We start from the raw sequence: 17,997 nt of genomic DNA on the forward strand, positions 1-17,997 counted from the left end.
TGTGCTCCCTCTTCCCCCTTACAGATAATGAGATAACATTTTTTTTATTGCTCATCTCAGCCTGAATTTCCCTACAGACCTCTCTACTCATTTTGAAGTTTTTTCAATCACACATAGCTATTTTGCAGTTGAAGAAATCATCATAAAGCCCCAAAGCCTACCCATCAAGAGCTATTAACAAGGTGCAAAATTACCCTACCTGAGCCTTGAGATGTACTTTTCTGAGCACCTGTGGAAGAAACTTGCGCCTTTGTTATAGTCTGCACAGGCTGAGCAACAATTGTCCCTCCACCTCCACTCACGATGGCTTTGGCTACACCTTGAGTCACAACCTGCTTCGGACCAACAGCCTTTGCTACTGAAGAGCTAGATTTTGCCACAAGTATCTGGCCACCACTGATGGCCACCGCTTGTTTCACTGTCGACTGTAAAGCAGAACCAACTGGAACGCCAACAACCTGCAACAAATAAGCATTGGGTGATGTGCTGCTGGCAAGAGCTACCATGTGAATTCTAACTGGTACCCTCTCTCTATCTCTAGACAATTCAGGACACTTTATACGTGTCTAGTCACATATAAAAGCTATTCACCCAAAACCAAAATTAACTTGGCAAGAGGCCAATCCCAAGTAAAAAAGATAAACTGGTAAACACAACCGCGATTGCAGAGTACCCACAGAAGATTAAGCACATTCAAATTACAGGGCACTTCCATTTTTTTCCTGATACATAAGCAATGGCTTAATTCCAGCTGAAGATAAATCTTGCCTTGGCAAAGCACAGAGATCCAGAAATTTATTTTCAACACATTCATGGGAACAGGCTCCCTGGGAAAACTATGGCCTCAAAGCAGAATCCACAAAGTGCTTCAATTTTATGCATTGACAATAACTGCAGGCAAACACAAGTTTGCATACCTGCTCAAACAGGCAAATAAGGCAGTAAAAAGGACAATGAACTGTTGCAAATGCAAATATGTATTTATTTATGCAAAAGCGAAAGCTCTGTATGCAGTCTCTTGTGCCTGGCACATGATTTGACTCTATCCACAATGGAAACAGGCAAGAATGGAGACAATTTCTGACACATCTGTCATCTTGTCACTGCACAGTTACCGTGCCTTCTCAGAAGCTGCGTCACTCCTGTCATCGCAGCATTGCATTGGCACAGACTCCTACAGTAAAACACTTGAGCTGTCACTCAAGTAGGACTCCTTCCACCTCATGTTAGTTCTGGCTCAGCCTCCACCCTACTCCCTATTTATCCTGTTCTTTTTCATTGCAGGCCTGTTGCCCAAAGAAAGAATTTGCCTCCTCTTGCAGAAAGACCTGGATGAGTTTCAGGCAAGAGCTGACAATGGCAGCCAACTTTCTGGGCTGACAGGCTCCAGTTCAAAAATACCCCCACCCCAGTGTTGCAATGGGTTAGACAAGGTGGGAGACGTTCCCTGTACACAACCAAATGCAATAGTGTCTCCTCACCCTGCTCCCTTTTCAGGGACTACAGGTGAGCATGACGTGAGCTGGGCTGTGCACATGGGGAAACCAATCACGGCGTTGCTGCCTGGGTCTGAGACAGAAGCAACTCTAACTCCACTGAGAGAAGCAGGAGGTGTTGCAATGAAACCACAAGAAAGGCAGCTTAACGCCACTCCAAAGGTGCCCAAGTGCCTCCCTCATACCTTAGACTGCACCGTCCCCTCGCCTGCGCTCACGACGGGCTTCTGCGGTGACAAGGCTAACATGTGGCTCCCTTTCACAGTGACATACTGCTGCACGGAGGTCTGCGTGGTTGTCCCCGTCGTTGGCAGTTGGGGTTGCTGGGGCAGCTCTCCTGGTTCCTGCTTAATTATCACCTTTTAAATAGGAATAAATAAATCAATGTAGCAAACACCTTTAAATAACTGGGGAGCATTTCTGGAACTGTACCTGTCTGCAAGACCTGCCTGGATGCAGTCTTGAGTAATGTGCTATAGGCAATCCTGCTTTGGCATTTAAGCAGCCACCAAATTTGAGAGGTGCTCATAGAAAGCATTCCAAATTTGAGAGGTGCTCATAGAAATCACAGAATAACAGAAATTGCTAGTAACATTACAATTAGTAGCCATACTAATGACGCACATGGCCAGACCCGACTTTTTCCGGCCCCACATCTCAGAAAGGAGCCACAAACACTTAAGGTTTCCAATTTCCAGGCATCTTCCTGCTGAGCACACATTCTAAACTTCAATAGTTTTTTCTATCCTGCAAAATTATAAACAATATTCTAGCTATAGATACTGTAAACTATTACAGCTGATATTATCCTCTGGTGTTAATTCTTTATGTTTCGATGGGACAGGCCCTAAATCTAATCCTTATGACCAGTGACTCAAGAAAGGCCGGGATATTTTTGTGTTAGATTGTTTCTGGCAATACTAAGGTGATCCAAGTAAAAGGTAGGAGGTGTTCTCCCACCTTTTACTTGGATCACCTTAGTATTGCCAGAAACAACTGTAAATTCTGTATGGTAACTTTTAAGGAAATGTACTCATAAGCGGCAACATCTGACATTCAGAAATCACTAGAACATTTTTTAAGAAACTCCTGACAAATCCACCCCAGCTTACTTTTACTGTATTCCAATAAAAATAGCTTTAAAAACACCAGCCTCAATACGACAGTGATTCAAAGAAAAACAAGAAAGGCTTAAAGAAAAGATAGAAAGAAAGGTCACAGGAACAGTAAAGCCATGGGAAAAGAAAAGAAAACAAAACAAGAGACATTTTTTGAGAGGTGCTAGAGAGCTCTCGGCAGCAAGTGCCATTATTAGTTCTACATGCACTGGAAGTTACGTGGTTTGTGCCACAAAACAGCATGAAATAGCATTACTGGGCATATTATCCTGGCACAAAAGCCAAGAGGAATACCTTTGTAAAAGCTCCAAGTCCTCCAGTGACCGATTTGGGGCTTTGTACCTTGGAATGACTCCCGATAGGACAAAGAGGTGGCATGGTGGCAAACAGAGAATCCTCCTGCTGCAAAGAGGAAAACAGGATGCAAAAATCAGTGAAATGTCCAATACAAGAAATAAAACAAATGATTACTAATAAAGGGTAGCAGTCCTAAATTACCATAAGCCATTTACCAACACTTAAGTAAAAGGAGGGTAACATACTTAATGCAACCCACAAAGCAAATTTTATTTGGAAAGTTACATCTCCCACACCAGTAATTGTTTCTTACCACGTCATACACAAGTGAAAGAAATCAGCTCATTAGCTCCCCCCACCAGCTTTGTATAAAAAGCATTTCAGAGCTACAAAATTCAAGTAGTCTGAGAGGGAATCTCATATAAACATATAAATACCTGACAGGAAGGTGCGAAGAATAGTACCCAATGAAACACTAAGAGTCAGTGGGCACAAATTGAAACACAGAAAGTTCTGTTTAATTTTAAGATTTATTTATTTTAACTTAATGGTGATCAAACACTGGAACAGTTGCCCAGAGAAGCTGTGTTCTCTCCAGCCTTGGAGATACTCAAAACCCAACTGTATAAATTCCTGCTGTAGTTGAACCCTGCTTTTAGCAGGCAAGTTGGACTAGATGATCTCCAAAGGTCCCTGCCAACCTCAACCATTCTGTGATTCTACCCGCAATCTCAGAGAGAGAGGAAAATCTTAAGAAGAAACAAGTTACGGAGGAAAAAAGAAAGTTCAATTTAAATCTGCAAGCGAAATTCTCTCTCTCAGATGATTTTTTGTTCTCCTGTAACTAGAAAGACCCGATGGCACATAGTCTTTCCAGACAGAATGCACCATTTGGCAGAAAATGTGAGGCTACCTAACTACAGGGAGTAAAACACATTGCCACACCTGCAAAATCGTGCACCTGACATTCCTGGATCTAAGGCTGGTAGAGAAGTGAAATTCATTTAAGGAAGTTTGTTAAATTTATGTTTTGTTTAATTATTTTAATTATACTCTTTTAGAATCAATGTGAACTCCAAAAACATGGTTTCACAATTACTTGGCCTATCTTTGGGTTGGGTTACGACCAGAAAGTAAGCCCTCAGACTCTAACCTAATACTCTTGCCATCTTCCTTGTGCTGACACAAATGACCACAACCAGGTTAGTTTCCAACCAGATCAATTGTCTGCTCTGGTTCTCCGCTACACGGCTGGTACTAAATAGGAGGAAGGTGTGAAGACAAGGCTAGAGGCATAACCAGTCCTCTGAACAGCAGCATGCATATAAGACATTTTAAAGTGACTGAAGAAACATAGCCTTGAGTAATTAAAAAAAAGACAATACAGAGAAAACTAGCACTCAGTGATGAGAAATGGTGAGTTAAGCACAATCTGTAACAACACACTGTAACATCACCCTCCTCTTTAAAGAAACTGTAAAATTACAGCCTTTTCACCAACCGGAAGGCATAGGGTCATAAATCAAAATACATTTCTGTCTATAGAGCTCTGATTTTTTTTATTTTTTAAAATATATTCATTTTTCAACTTTGCCCCGGAAATACAGAATTCAACTGCTACTAATGACATGTGCCTATTTTGACTCAGTTAAAACCTTTCAGAAAGAACTGTCCCAAACCACTGGAAAATAAAGACTAATGAATGGTTTTCAATGCAGTTAAGTGAAATCCATCTGAGCAGACAGGCTTTAAAAAGCTGAATAGCTGCGCACCTGACACTTAAAATGCTACTCCAAACTAATTAGTTCAGACAGCAATCTTCAATGCTTCTTCCCAAGCAGACGTAGGAAGCATTTCAGTTCCAAATGTAAAGTGATTTGCTCTCTGCAGGCTGATTAGCAAACCTTTCCCCCCTCACCACATCCAGAATTAATATTCTTGTGACTTGGAGACAGGGAAACGCTCCTGTTTTCAGCAGCACACCCACCAGCTGCTTTCAGAAGAGCTCCACTGATGCTACTTGCCTGCCAGAAATATCTTTTCTAGTACAAGATGTGGGAGAGATTTTATGTGAGACCATTCAGCTTGTTACCTTTTGGGCTTTGCAGATCAGAAGCATGAACCCTATTCATCACTGTTTGTTTACACATTTGGTTACTCCACTGTTTACACAAACATTTTTCTAAATGCAGGCAGTTGTGAAGCCACTAAATGAGCTATTTTCAGGCTGCTAGGAACAGCTGCTGCAGAAAAATAATGAACAGAGTGAAGGTTTTGAGACAAACACCTCTGGTTTAATCACATACTGTCACTAACAAAGTGAAGAAGATCAAAGTCAGCTACAGAACAGCTTTTTTGAGAGATAAGACACTGTAAGAGCTATGCCCTCCATGGATTCCGTTGTAGAAAAGCGGAAGAGCAGAGCCTTTAACAGAGGTGTAGGCAAATCTAATTAGAGCTGCATGAAGTGACACTATCATCTTGTATAACCACCATGTTCTCATATGGCTCCATCTGTTAGACACAGTAAACCTTCTTATGAAATGACAACCAGAAGAACTTACCCAAAAAGCAGAATTGACAATACTAAAAAGCTCTACTTAATAGAAAGCTGGATTTTAAATGGAAAGTATGCACCTAATGGGAACATTACCTTGACAGTTGAGGTAACAAAACTGCTCCCATGGGTCTTTGATACAGGAGATCCAGTTCCGTGAGAGGCCTGACAAGCACTGGTCAGTTTGCTGGTTGGGCTCCCTGCGTACCGGGAAATAAAGCAGATGTTGGGTGAGGGATGAGGAGCGGTGCCACTGAACACATGAAACCTCTCCTAAAAAGAAGCATTGCGTTTTGACTTTGTATTCTCCATGAGGCACTTTGGTGGGAGTTGGCATGGGCGCAAAACAAATCCACTACTGAATTTCCACCTGCAGAATTCATGCCCTGGAGAAGGTACTCTCCACTCAGAGCTCTGTTTCTTGCAAACAAATGGTCAGGCACCTTCCTGGGCGGCTGAGCATATCTGCTGGCGGTGTGAATATGTGAAATTAGGACAGTAAATGAGCTGACGTCAGAATTTGCTGCTGCAGATGTAACACCCTCCACTGCCCAGTAGCCCTCTGAACCTACAATAGCCTTAGATACTGGCATGGGGAAGGCCTGGAGAAGGATGGAGTGGGATGGAAAAGGAAGGTTAGAAAAGGAAAGAGACAAAGTGGAGGGGAAGGGACCAAGCGAGGGAGGGAAAAGGAAGAAACAGAAATAGGGAATGAAGCCTGCAGAAGACAGCTCTTGCAAAATCACCATACGGAGATGTGTGCCACAGCACTCTCCTGACCCCCTGAGACAGAGGGGGGTGAACTTACCCTGTCATTGCCAGAGCATGTAAACAACACTGTTGCTCAGCAGCAGCTTTGTTACTGCTGTTGGTTTGGTTTGTTAGTTCCATTTGTTTGAGGGATGCCAAAGCCATGGATTACACACGTGAAAACACAGTAGTCGTCTCTCATGCACTTGTACTGCAATCCACACTTTAATATAAAAAGTAAATGAGCAGCCATTTCTTGAAATGATGGGGTTTGGGAAGGCTGGTTTTCACAGAGCGTGAAGCTTCAGATCTCACCCCTCTTTTTAAATATCATCTGTGACTTTGTCTAGAATATCACATCGCACTCTAATCCGGCCTGGCTGCTGTTGCCAAAAAGCCAGTTCCACAATCTCTCTTGCTCCCTCACTCAGAGTCTGGTGATGACAAAGCTTGATTTGGGGAGGGGATGGTATTAATTTTCTGCTCTGCCACTGATCTGATCTGACTCATGCAGGATGCAAGGGAAGCTGCAGGAGTGGAGGGGAGGGAGAGGCAGGAGGCAGTTTCTTCCAGGCCAGTCTATACTTACATCACACTAACGTGGTAGGAAACTGCACCTTTAGTGGTGTTAAGACTCCTATGTCCAAACCATCTGGTGCATCTACAGATTCTATCCTCCATGTACAAATCTCTACTAGGAGAACTTGAAAGTTACCCAAACCGTGATAAGCCACACATGCAGAGCAGACAGTCAAGCTGGAGGTAAGGAAGAAAAAACAGGAAAGAAAAAAGACAGAAAATCCCCAACCAAATAAAAAAACACCACCCTATTGGTGAAACAGCTTCAGTGTTACCAAGAAAGCCCCAAAACTTTTTTTTAAAAAAAAAAAGCTGTGACTACACTCCCCCTACCAATTCCCTCTGTGATGAAGCTAAAATGAACGTGACAGTTGCATTCCTTCACATAAGAGAAGGAGCCACTGTTTAAAAAAATTTTTGTACCTTCCAACCATGCTCAGCGGACAGTTTGTGTGTTAGATGGACACTGCAGTTGACCACATGGCTCAGAGTATCCTTCTGAGATGCTAGCAAGCACACACATACACAATCAAGTGTTTTTAAATAGACAGCAGTCCTTGGCCACAAATCACAACAAATAGATGACTTTTGACTGACCTTTCCTTCAGCCCCAGCACAAAGATAACCAGCTGACTCCCATACCCATCACCAGTTCAGTCCTCCTCCCACCCTGACCCCAGGTTTATGTCATCACTGAAGCACCAAGGGAATCCAGTTAGAGGAATCCAAATCAGCTGGAATCAGACCAGCTAGAAGTTTGAGAGCAGCAGCAGAAAGTAGCACGGCTGTTCTCCTGGTGACCCCGGTCTACTCAAGCATTTCAACATGTCTAGAGGACCGTACACTGTGACTTCAGACTGCTCTGTAAGGCACTGCAGCCTCTCTGTGCTTTTTGCCCATATCCACAACACAGTCCTCACCCAGCCTGTGCACTGTTTCCATTTAACTCTCTGTGCACCACAGTCTACATTACTTTCTCCCCTTCCCTTTGTGCCTGCAAAGAACAGGCTCTCTTTGAAGAGGTACCTGTGAATTCAATTTGCCTTACACTATGTGCTCTTTCCCAAAGGAAGTTATGAGATAACTTTAAGTTAGCTATGATACGTTTAACCGTGCTACATCAGCCAGTTGTGCAAACCAACAATACCTCCCTTTTTCTTCGCGAGTACTTTTCCATCTTCACAAACTGTTATTATACTAATAATTTTAAAACTTGAATAGGTAAGACTAAGCCACTGCCTTCTGTGATCACACTACACACCTGTGCTTGTGGCTGCTGCTCCAACCATCTGTCCAGGCTTGTCCACAATAATATACGGATTATTAATGACTGAACTAGCAGAGCCTTGCTTCATGTGCACCGGAGTGGAGGTTGGGGTACGAGGTAGCGGAGATGGACTAGGGGTCGATATTGGAGAACCTTAAGAAAAAAAGTCCAATGCTTCTATCTTGTAAGTGTTGTAAGAACATAAAAATACAGCAATAGTAGTACTTACTTCAACGGTTTAGGGAAGGAACATTTTTTGAGGATGCAATTCCCAGCCTGAGAGAGATCACAGGACTTGAAGAAGGAAAGAAGAGACAGAAGGAAAGGAGAAGGCATGTAAAGCACTATGGCTCATACCCACCCTGGACATTCTCTGCCTACCAGGACAACCAGGATTCAAAGAGACCTTGAGAAGCTATCTGGTCCGTTCCTGAATCCTGAGGGACGTTACCTAAATCATTGTCACTGCCAAGACCAGTCCATCCAAAGAGATGAAGAGAGAGAGCTGAGCTCGTTGATAGGTGCTCTCTTTCCCGTGTGGAGCCCACCTTACAGGCATTCAGAGCCAGGAACTAAGCAATTCATGTAAAAAGGCTGTGTGATACAACAGCCATCAGACAGGCATGGCCACTCTTGTCTCTTCACTGCTCTCACTACAGCGGAAGCCCTTGAAAGCAAACTGTAAAATGTGCAACTTCTGGGTAAGAGGACCAGGAGAGAGAGAAACTAGAGAAGAAAGCTGCATCAGGAGTAAACAAGAAATGCAGAGAAAAGGACAGGCAAGGAAGTGATCAGAGAGAAGAGGTGGCAGCAAGCACACTAAGCTTCAACTGCCTGTTAATCTGTTTTCTTGACAGTGATTGACAATTAAAATGGAACATAAATGCTGATCAAATAAAATCCCCATGTTTTATAAACTGCTTTTGAAATCTGGAAGGGGTGACACTTCTCAGCTGATAGCAGAACCTTAGAAAAGCATTTAGCAGGGAAACATTTAAATAGTAAAGATAAACAGAGAATAGTCCAAGGATTTTAAGAAAGATAGGATGGGCCCTGTAATTCTTGCTTTCTGGGAAGCCTTGGGAAAGAAGATCAAGGGAACAGCTTATTAAGAAAGAAGAAAGCACTTGGCATAGGTTCAAATGTAAATCAGCCTGAGTACAGTTTTAAGATGTCAAGGAAAAAAATATTGAAATTGAATTAAAAAAAAACCAACAACAAACCAGGCAAACTTGAGGAAAACTGTTTGGGAGCAGATCATCAGAAATCACACAGACTGATGCCTGGTGCTTCATCCTCTCTACCCTGAATACCAGAGAATGAAGGGCTGTAACAGGTCATCTTTCAGCTTCACAACATGTGACATGGTGAGCTGCACATTAAAACTTTCTGATGCAAAACATCATCCAGTGGATGGCATCATGCCCAGGCAGGGAAGGGACTGTAAGTGAAATAAGTAAACAGCACCTTGACCATATTTTGTTCAGAAGCTATCAAAAGAGTATCACATTGCTCACTGCAGTCAGCTGACAATTTAATCCAACAGAGGATGGACTTTTCAAAGAGGAAGACCAAAGCTTTTCCATCCAAGGAGATATCACAAGAGGGACCATTTGCCCGATAATCAGAAAAAAAAATACATCTTAATCCATCCCAGCTGTCTGAAAGCGGGAGGGAGAAGAATGGCTTCTTCCCACATACAAATTACACATGGAAGATGTGTCCTTGCCTGGGCCTTTCTGTGGGCAGTAGTCCAGTTAAAGACTATCATTTTCATACTTGAAAGCATTCAAGAGCAGGGAGAGAACAGCTCTCATCCTGCTTTTGATCTGATGTGAAGAATTTAACACTTTTATTTTTTTTTCCTTGAGCTTTAAGAAGTGCGTTTAGCTCCTTATTCTAGAGTTTCCTACTGCCTGATGTTCACACATTGGCAGGAAATCAGGGGAAGGATGAAAAACAAGTCCAACTGGTTCACTCTCTTGTTTTCCAGGGTGAAGCACTGGGATAGGCATACTAACATTCACCTGATACAATCTTGCAACTCATGGTGATAGGCTGGAAGGATTTTCCTGGCGACTCTGCAGGGCTTGGACTCTGACCTTGAGGCACTATTTTACAGCTAGCTGCAATGGGTTGAAAGGCTGAATTTCCATGAGAGCCAAAGGTAACTTTCTGTGTGGCTAACTTGGTGGGAGTCCGTTCTATCGAAGATGGCAGGGAATAAAACGTGGCATGTCTTTCGGTTTCAGCATTCCCAGGGAATCCTGATTAAAAAGGGAAAAGAAGAGAAATAGTTCTTAGGCTGAGACATCTAATTCCTTACTGTGCTTCCCTACACAAACAAAACACGCTCTTGAAGGAAGGAAGGAAGAAAGGACAAGCAACTGGTGGGCAGCGCTGAATGGGGAGAAAGGGTGGTAGGGGGTTCCTCCTGTGCAAGCCTGTTGGATTTGTCTCTGAATAGAAGAATAAAATGCTACCACACGCAGCCCGTTCAGCCGCAGCAGGTGATCAGCCACTTCTTACACATTTTCTTGGAATGACCTTTCCATTAACCAAAAGCTGCTGGTAGTTTCATGCCCCCGATTAGGGCTCCACAGGACTAAGGCTGGATCTCCTTTGCAGAGAATCTTGCAGTGCATTTTCTGGAGTAAGAGCCCAAGGAGACCACCTACTGCCTTTTGACCTGAGTTAAGGAATTCACCTTTATCTGATGTACAAGGAGATCAACTAACCTGGAGCTGAGGAGAGAAGCCACTGCCTGTCACTGTAAGAAAGAGACAGGTTTACTTCCTTCCTGTTGGCTGTAGCACTGCTCACCTAAAGGTGCCATGTATCTTCCTGTTTGAACAAAAGTCTGTGTATTTAAAATTGGGCTGTGTTTCTCCTTTTTTGGCCACAAGAAAACACTGCACTTAAACAGTGGACACTCTTCTCACTAAGCCAGGACACTGCCAGTGGCATTATGGCGCCTGCCAGAAAGCGTACCATGCAAGACATCGGCTTAAAGCCCTGCCTTGAACACAGGAGTGTCAGGAAAAATCAAGAAAGGTATTGAACCATGTTGCATACGACTATTTTGAAATATAAAAGTTGCTGTTTCCAGCAAGTTTGTCACACTAAAACATGCAAACCATAAAAGACACCCTTGTTTCTCAGCTCAATTAACCAAGGTCTGTCATTTAAGCCTCGACACCATGTATCTCAGAAAACAAAGCTAAATGCTAACAAAGGCACAGTTTTGACTACTTCATGCAAACTAAAAATCATTAACAGTGTGCCCAAGTGGCCAGCACGAGCTTGTTTCAGACAATTCAAATGATCCTGAGGCATCAACTGCTGCCCCATTGAGAAGGGTGCTGCATTTCCCAATCGTACAGGGGAAGGTGAGAAAGAGACCACGACACACACAGATGCCATCTCTCAGACAAACGTACGCTACGTCCTTTTCACTTCCTATTTTCAACACCACAGTTATGTAGTCATTTTTTTTCCCCAGTCACATCATGTTAAACACCAACTCATATAACTGAACACACCACTAGAACAATTCCTTAAATCTGTACACAGTCTCCAAAACATGCAGAAACCTAAAAATCCTCTGAAAACAGTCTGCCAGGAACAAAACTACAAGGGCGATTCAACAACCTTTTTTCCAACTACATCCACTGCATAAAGTTCCATATTGACTACTTTTAGCAAAACAGAGCTCACTCACAAACTCCAGATTTAAAAATAAAGCACAAACAAATAAACCATAACATTTTCCAAGTTGCATTTCAGTGTACATTGAGGAAATAATCCTCTGAGGTGAGTGAGCAAGGAGCAGGTGGCACTGGCAGCCTTTAACCCAAAAAAGCAATTAAGAGGAGGTATCCAGAAGAGCAGAGGTTCCAAGAATTCAAATTTCACCAATACCCATTTGCTTTACCTTTGTCCACAGAAGCATCTGGGCTGGATTCTCGCAACTGTTTAATTGGTGAAGAAGCTTTGACTGGTGCTGGGATACTCAAGGGCAGTGGTAAAGATGTAGGAACGTCAGAAAGGTCAGACTCCGAAGACTGGGAGAAGAGATACTCCTCCCCAAGGGAATGCCTATGGAGCTCCACATCCACTACCTTCCAGAAACAGGCAAAAGGATGATGTTAATATTTGGGTAAAGATATAAAAAGTGAAAACAACTATGCCCTTGGTTTTTATTTTAATGCCTGGAAACCTCTCCTTCTCCTCCCCCCACCTCTGTATAAAACTCCCACTCATTTTGGGGAGACTTCCCAGAGGTCCAGCAGCACCTGAGCTAAGACAAACACTTTCCAGCATTTACCCACCATAGTAAAATAGCACATTTCACAGTCCACGGGGAAAGCTGAAGAGAACAAGGAGTAAGAGCCCAGCTCCAAGCACCCCACTAAGGAAAGGACTGCATTCTCTTCCGGGGACTGGCACACAACTGCAGCTTGCCTTTTCTCTCTTTTTTATAAGGCCTTGAGAAGCACACCACATTATCTGCTCTTCAAAAATGTTCTTTAATCACCATAGACATCTCACATCAATGTTTTCTCCACAGACTGAAAAGCTAAAATAATGCAATTTCACCATAAAAATTTCCATTCACTACAGTACAAGGGGAAAATAATATAAAAAACACTCTAGGGATATAGCAAACTATGAGTTATTCATTCATTTATTTTAAGTTTGAAGAGTTCATTTTCCATGAAGATACTGAATCTTGACAGTGGCGGAAACTTAAAAGTACTTAATATACTGCAAAATTTCAGCAGGATAGTTGGCCGATCCCTTTAATTTAAATTCTTTATGCATGAGATCTGCAGCACATCAGCATGCAAATCAAGACATTTGGCACCAGAAGGTCCACAAAGAAATAAAATTAAACTCCAGTACAACTTAAGTTCATCATGAAAGACGAGGTGGAAACAGTCTCCTTTGAACTAGAAAGAGGAAAAAATGACTGTTGTCATGAATAGTGACAAGGTGTCGTAATCATTTTATTTAACAAGAGAGCAAAATCTTCATTTCACAATTTCTGGAAGGTAATGGGTCTGACTCTGTGCTTAGTCCCATTTATCTTTTTCTTTTTAAACATCCTTAAGTGAATCAAAATACAACATCCATTCCACGACCCGCTGACTCACCGTTTCTGCGCCAAGTGTCTGCAGGCCTGTGTAGGTCCTGTCCAACTGGGTAAAACAATACAATATATTTATATTAACCAGGGCAAAGCCATATATTAGCTAGAGTTTACGTTACAATTTGTTTGAAAGGGTTTGAAAGAACGTTAGTTGAGCAGCAGTGCAACACATATTTTGAGGGCACAGGGTCAGAAATCCGTGTGCTCTGTTTAGTAACCCCTTTTCTGCAAAAAAGCCACCTAAACTCCACACTGAAGTAGAAGGAGCAAAGAAGCCGAAGGAAATGAGATTGTTGGAGAGACAGAATCATAGAATGGTTTGGATTGGAAGGGACCTTCAAAGGCCATCTAGTCCTCCCTCCCTGCAATGAGCAAGGACATCTTCAACTAGATGAGGTTGCTCAGAGCCCAGTCCAACCCGACCTTGAATGTTTCCTGGGATGGGGCAATTATTATTTCAATCTACGAGATCTTCAAGGAGTGTCCTCTTTTATTCCTGAGATTTAAATTAACCAGCACAAAAGTTATGTTTGCACTATAATTTCGATTAAATAACTTCACACAGAGTATCAGCTGAAGAACAAGCATCTGTTAAGATATCTATGGAGCAAAGCCGGGTTTGGCAGGCTCCTGGTGCCCAGACCTTGGGGCCAGACAGGCTGCCAGCCACAGAGGAGGGCTCAGCTCGCTCACATTACCTCACAGCAGCCACAGGCTCACCACGCAAACAGCAAAGATTTGCTGATGTGAGTTCTTGTGTGCCATGGACTGGCTCAGTTTTCTTCTCTAGGCTGGGCTTCCTTTGCTGCACAATGTCAACTTACTGTTACCAATTTCACCCCAAGTTATATTCCTCCAAATATATTTTACTCATCATCTGCATTAAATGCTCCAGGGGAAAATTTCCAACCTTCTCTATCGTCTATATTTGGGGTTGCAATGAGGTATCTATATTAGCAGGAAATTCATTAATGCAGGCAGATTTTAAATAAAACTAATCATGTTGCTCAAAGAAACAGGAAACTAAACCAGCTCAGGACTTAATTCCACTGATGCTAGGCACTGCTAATTAAAAGGGAAGCAAAAGCAATGGCCTAGTTTTTCAGGAGCACTGCATACTATAAATCCTATCAAGTGTTGCAGGACAGGTGAATAAGTTGAAGAGGAAGACCTTCTTCAAAAGGAAGAAGGAACAAATGGGGAATCTCAGCACCTCCCAGCCCACTCTACCAACAGAGCTAATCCCTAGCTGTTACATGCAAGCGATGAAGGAAGAGAACAGATACAGCAATCACTTTACCAACAGAAAGATAGCCCTGCAGCATCCTGTCAAGTTAAAGCCAGGGAGAGCACATTAAAATTTAAAACAGCAGAGAAACAACAGGTAAATGCTTTGCTGCTCTGAGCAGAATCAGTTACAGCTTCTGCAAGGCTGGGTTCCTTGGCTACTGCATCAACTCCAATACAGCCGAGGCAAGAGGCTTTCCTGGATCTTTTTTGATTCTCCAGCTCAACTATTCACATGCAAATGACCAGCAGGACATACACACAACAGAGACAGGCAGAAGCACCCCCACACACAAGCAGAGCCTCTTCTAGATTATGCAGGAGATCTCCTTTAGTTGCCTCTTTCTCAAATATTTTGTTCAAATACCTTCAAATTGTGTATGATATCAATCCTCTTGTTCTGGCTATCCTTGAAGTGTATCTGGACTCTCACAGGAAATTCTCCCCAGCCTCTCCTGGTAAGGTGAAACGGAGGTTCTCTGGAAACAAACAGTGATTCACATTTTAGATGCAGAAGTGGTACAGCTTTCACCTACCTTTTTTTTTTCAGAAAGCCAAAGACTGCTTTTCTAGCTGACCTCTAAAGCTATCTTCAGGCCTGCTATTCACCACAGAGAGAATGCAGTCACAGAAATGAGAATTTTACGGCTTTGGACAGCTGAAAACACACTTTCATTTTGCATAAGGGGACAGGGAAGAAAATGGTAAAACATTGTTGGATGAGAGAACATGGGAAACAAGCACCTTAAAGAGACAAAAAAAAAAAAAAAAAAGGCTATGTCATGCCAAATGAAAAATACTCGTTTCAAAAAACCCCAAGTCAGCTCCCAGGACAGAGCTTCAAGGTGAGTTTTCAATGCAACATTTTGCAATCACTTTCTGCTATTCCCTATCTAGCAGCAAGAAGGTACGTGCTCCGTATAACACCAAGACAACAACACACAGAAAAAGAAAAGCTAATTCAACCACTGTCATTCTCCAAGCTGAAAAAGAAGGGCCTATTTATCTCTAACATCTCCTGCTACTTTGTATTTCAGCTTGTTTTTATTGTAAACCCCAAATGTAGTTTCTCAAGGAAACAAAACACACCAGGTTTAAAGGCTATTTTTAGTCCAGAATGTTAATGTTCACTACCATGACTGGGACTGTGCAACAAGAAAGCTATTAACCAGAGGGGATTAAAACAGAAGACAATCAGTGGAAGACATCAGACACTAGAAACTGAGAAAGGCACATAAAGACAGCAGTCGAGTGCAATTTAATACGTTAATACAAGAAATACAAAAGAGTTTGCTCTCGTTCTGCTCGTGGTTGCCTTCTCAGAAACATTACCTAACCTTACCAACACTTCTTATCTCAGGTAAGTCTTTCTGGAGTTGCCCTTCAGTAGTTTAATTCTGCCAGAATTAAGTTGCCATTCTGTACCTGGGAGTCTCCCTACCCTCCTCCAGGAGGCAGCTGAACGTCTTGTGGAGAATAATTTCTTTGGGAAGGCACAACGTAGTTTGAAGGCATCTTCCCCCCAAGTCTTTTCCAAGAAGGAAAGACTGACAGGGCACTTCCCTGCAGTGGTCAAGAGGGAACTGACACCCCTCATCTCTTTAGGGTCACAGCTTTGGATACAGGTTGGGGAGAGGACAGGGAAGCTGCCCTGTGTCTGTATCACCAGCACCATTACACAGACGGGAAACTCCTTCAAGCATGAAGCCAACCCCTCTGGAGAAATATTTGGGAGAAGGATACAACTTCTGACTCAAATGCACACGTATCACTAAAACTATGGGCAAAACAGCTTTCTGAGATTCCTCTAGTGTGAAATGCAACAACTGAATGCTTTTTCTCAGTAGGAAATTCCAAAAAAAACCCCTGTTTGGCGCATTTCCTACACAAAAACTAATTTATTTTTACTATTATTTCAGAGTAAGTCAAGTCAAGCCAGAAGTTAAAGACAAACATGGAATACTAAACCAGGAAAAGAAGCTGCTAACTTTCTGAGAAACTTGGCACAGTAAGCCTGAAAAGCATAAAGACTGGAATAGTGACTGGAATAATTCCTTATTACCTCACTTCTACCAGGTCATTAGGTTTGTAACTGGGATGGAGGAAGAACCAAACTTTCTTGACAAAATGATTTATGCTGGGTTCTCTCCGAGATCCTCGGACATACACCATCCACTTGTGGGTCGACTGATCATTTTCTTCTCTCTTGTCAGGGGGAATGTACCTGGCAAAGAAATTCAAAAAACAAATACAAGATAAAATTCCTAAATAGATAAATACCACAAAAGTATTTCAGGAAAGATGGGGCAAAAAAAATTGGGATGGTAAAATTCCTGCGTGAACCTTCGCCCTGTAACATTCTGCTCGTTATTCCTTACTCTGACAGTTCATCCAGAAACAGAAACAGGTCCCATAATCCGTGTCGATGCTTCTAACACATTTCCTCTATTTTAGTGCACAACTGCCATATGAAATTCGTCCATTTAAACACTTGGCTGTTAATTAGGAAGACTTAATTTTAACATTTTACCACTATCAAATCCATTTCTCCCTTATTCTGAGATATCAGGAAGCAAAATTGCATCAGAACACAACATCAGCAGCTCCATAAATACAAAAAATAACGATTTTTAAGAAACTTCATAGTTAATATTTGTTTCTGGGTTCAGACCTAGATAAATTTTCAAGACACAATTCTAACACCTTAAGTCCCATCAGCAAATGTTTGCTACTTTCTGTGCAAGAAGAAAAGACTGACTTGAGTGGTACAAGGGTGGAAAATTAAAACCTGAACTTGTCCATAGCTTCCTGAAATTAACGCCTTTAATTTACTTAGTTTCTCAAAGTTCAAAATTATGTATATTTACCTGTCTTAAATTTTTTTGGGGGAAAAAATTATAAATAAAAACTGTACAAACTAATTTCTTCAGATTATGCTTTCACAATTTTCCTCAGTCTGGTGGTTTGGGACCTTGGGTTGGTTTTTTTTGTTTAAAAAATGACATTGTCCCCATGGACACAATGAATTAACCTTTAGGACAACTTGCTATTCCAAATTTTCATGGAAAAACTTGGGATTTCTAACTGGTCAGAAAAGGCTGACAGAAAGACTCCCCTTGAGGGAAACACATCTTAAAACATATATATACATATATAGAGACACACACATATATATGTAGAAAAATAAAATTATAAATAAAAACTGTACAAACTAATTTCTTCAGATTATGCTTTCACAATTTTCCTCAGTCTGGTGGTTTGGGACCTTGGGTTGGTTTTTTTTGTTTAAAAAATGACATTGTCCCCATGGACACAATGAATTAACCTTTAGGACAACTTGCTATTCCAAATTTTCATGGAAAAACCTGGGATTTCTAACTGGTCAGAAAAGGCTGACAGAAAGACTCCCCTTGAGAGAAATACACATTAAAACCTATATATACATATATAGAGACACACACATATATATATGTAAAAAAATAAAATAAATATAT

At 41.9% G+C, this 17,997-nt stretch overlaps 1 protein-coding gene across 4 annotated transcripts in view; it reads right to left on the reverse strand.

The window, feature by feature from the left end:
• YEATS2 (YEATS domain containing 2) overlaps window positions 1-17,997 on the reverse strand; it is a 53,617-nt gene that overhangs the window by 26,281 nt on the left and 9,339 nt on the right. For 2 of the 4 annotated variants that reach the window (XM_014941533.1, XM_014941532.1), the window contains exons 6-15: window positions 16,566-16,727; window positions 14,871-14,982; window positions 13,221-13,265; window positions 11,999-12,185; window positions 10,092-10,331; window positions 8,059-8,217; window positions 5,565-5,668; window positions 2,909-3,016; window positions 1,682-1,855; window positions 200-458 (exon numbers count right to left, since the gene is read on the reverse strand). In XM_014941533.1, coding sequence (XP_014797019.1) covers window positions 200-458; window positions 1,682-1,855; window positions 2,909-3,016; window positions 5,565-5,668; window positions 8,059-8,217; window positions 10,092-10,331; window positions 11,999-12,185; window positions 13,221-13,265; window positions 14,871-14,982; window positions 16,566-16,727 — 1,550 coding nt within the window. The remainder of the gene's footprint in view (window positions 1-199; window positions 459-1,681; window positions 1,856-2,908; window positions 3,017-5,564; window positions 5,669-8,058; window positions 8,218-10,091; window positions 10,332-11,998; window positions 12,186-13,220; window positions 13,266-14,870; window positions 14,983-16,565; window positions 16,728-17,997) is intronic. The other 2 variants (XM_014941534.1, XM_014941535.1) reach the window with 2 other exon arrangements.

Source organism: Calidris pugnax, unplaced genomic scaffold, assembly GCF_001431845.1.
Source record: "Calidris pugnax isolate Ruff unplaced genomic scaffold, ASM143184v1 scaffold117, whole genome shotgun sequence".
NCBI lineage: Eukaryota > Metazoa > Chordata > Aves > Charadriiformes > Scolopacidae > Calidris > Calidris pugnax.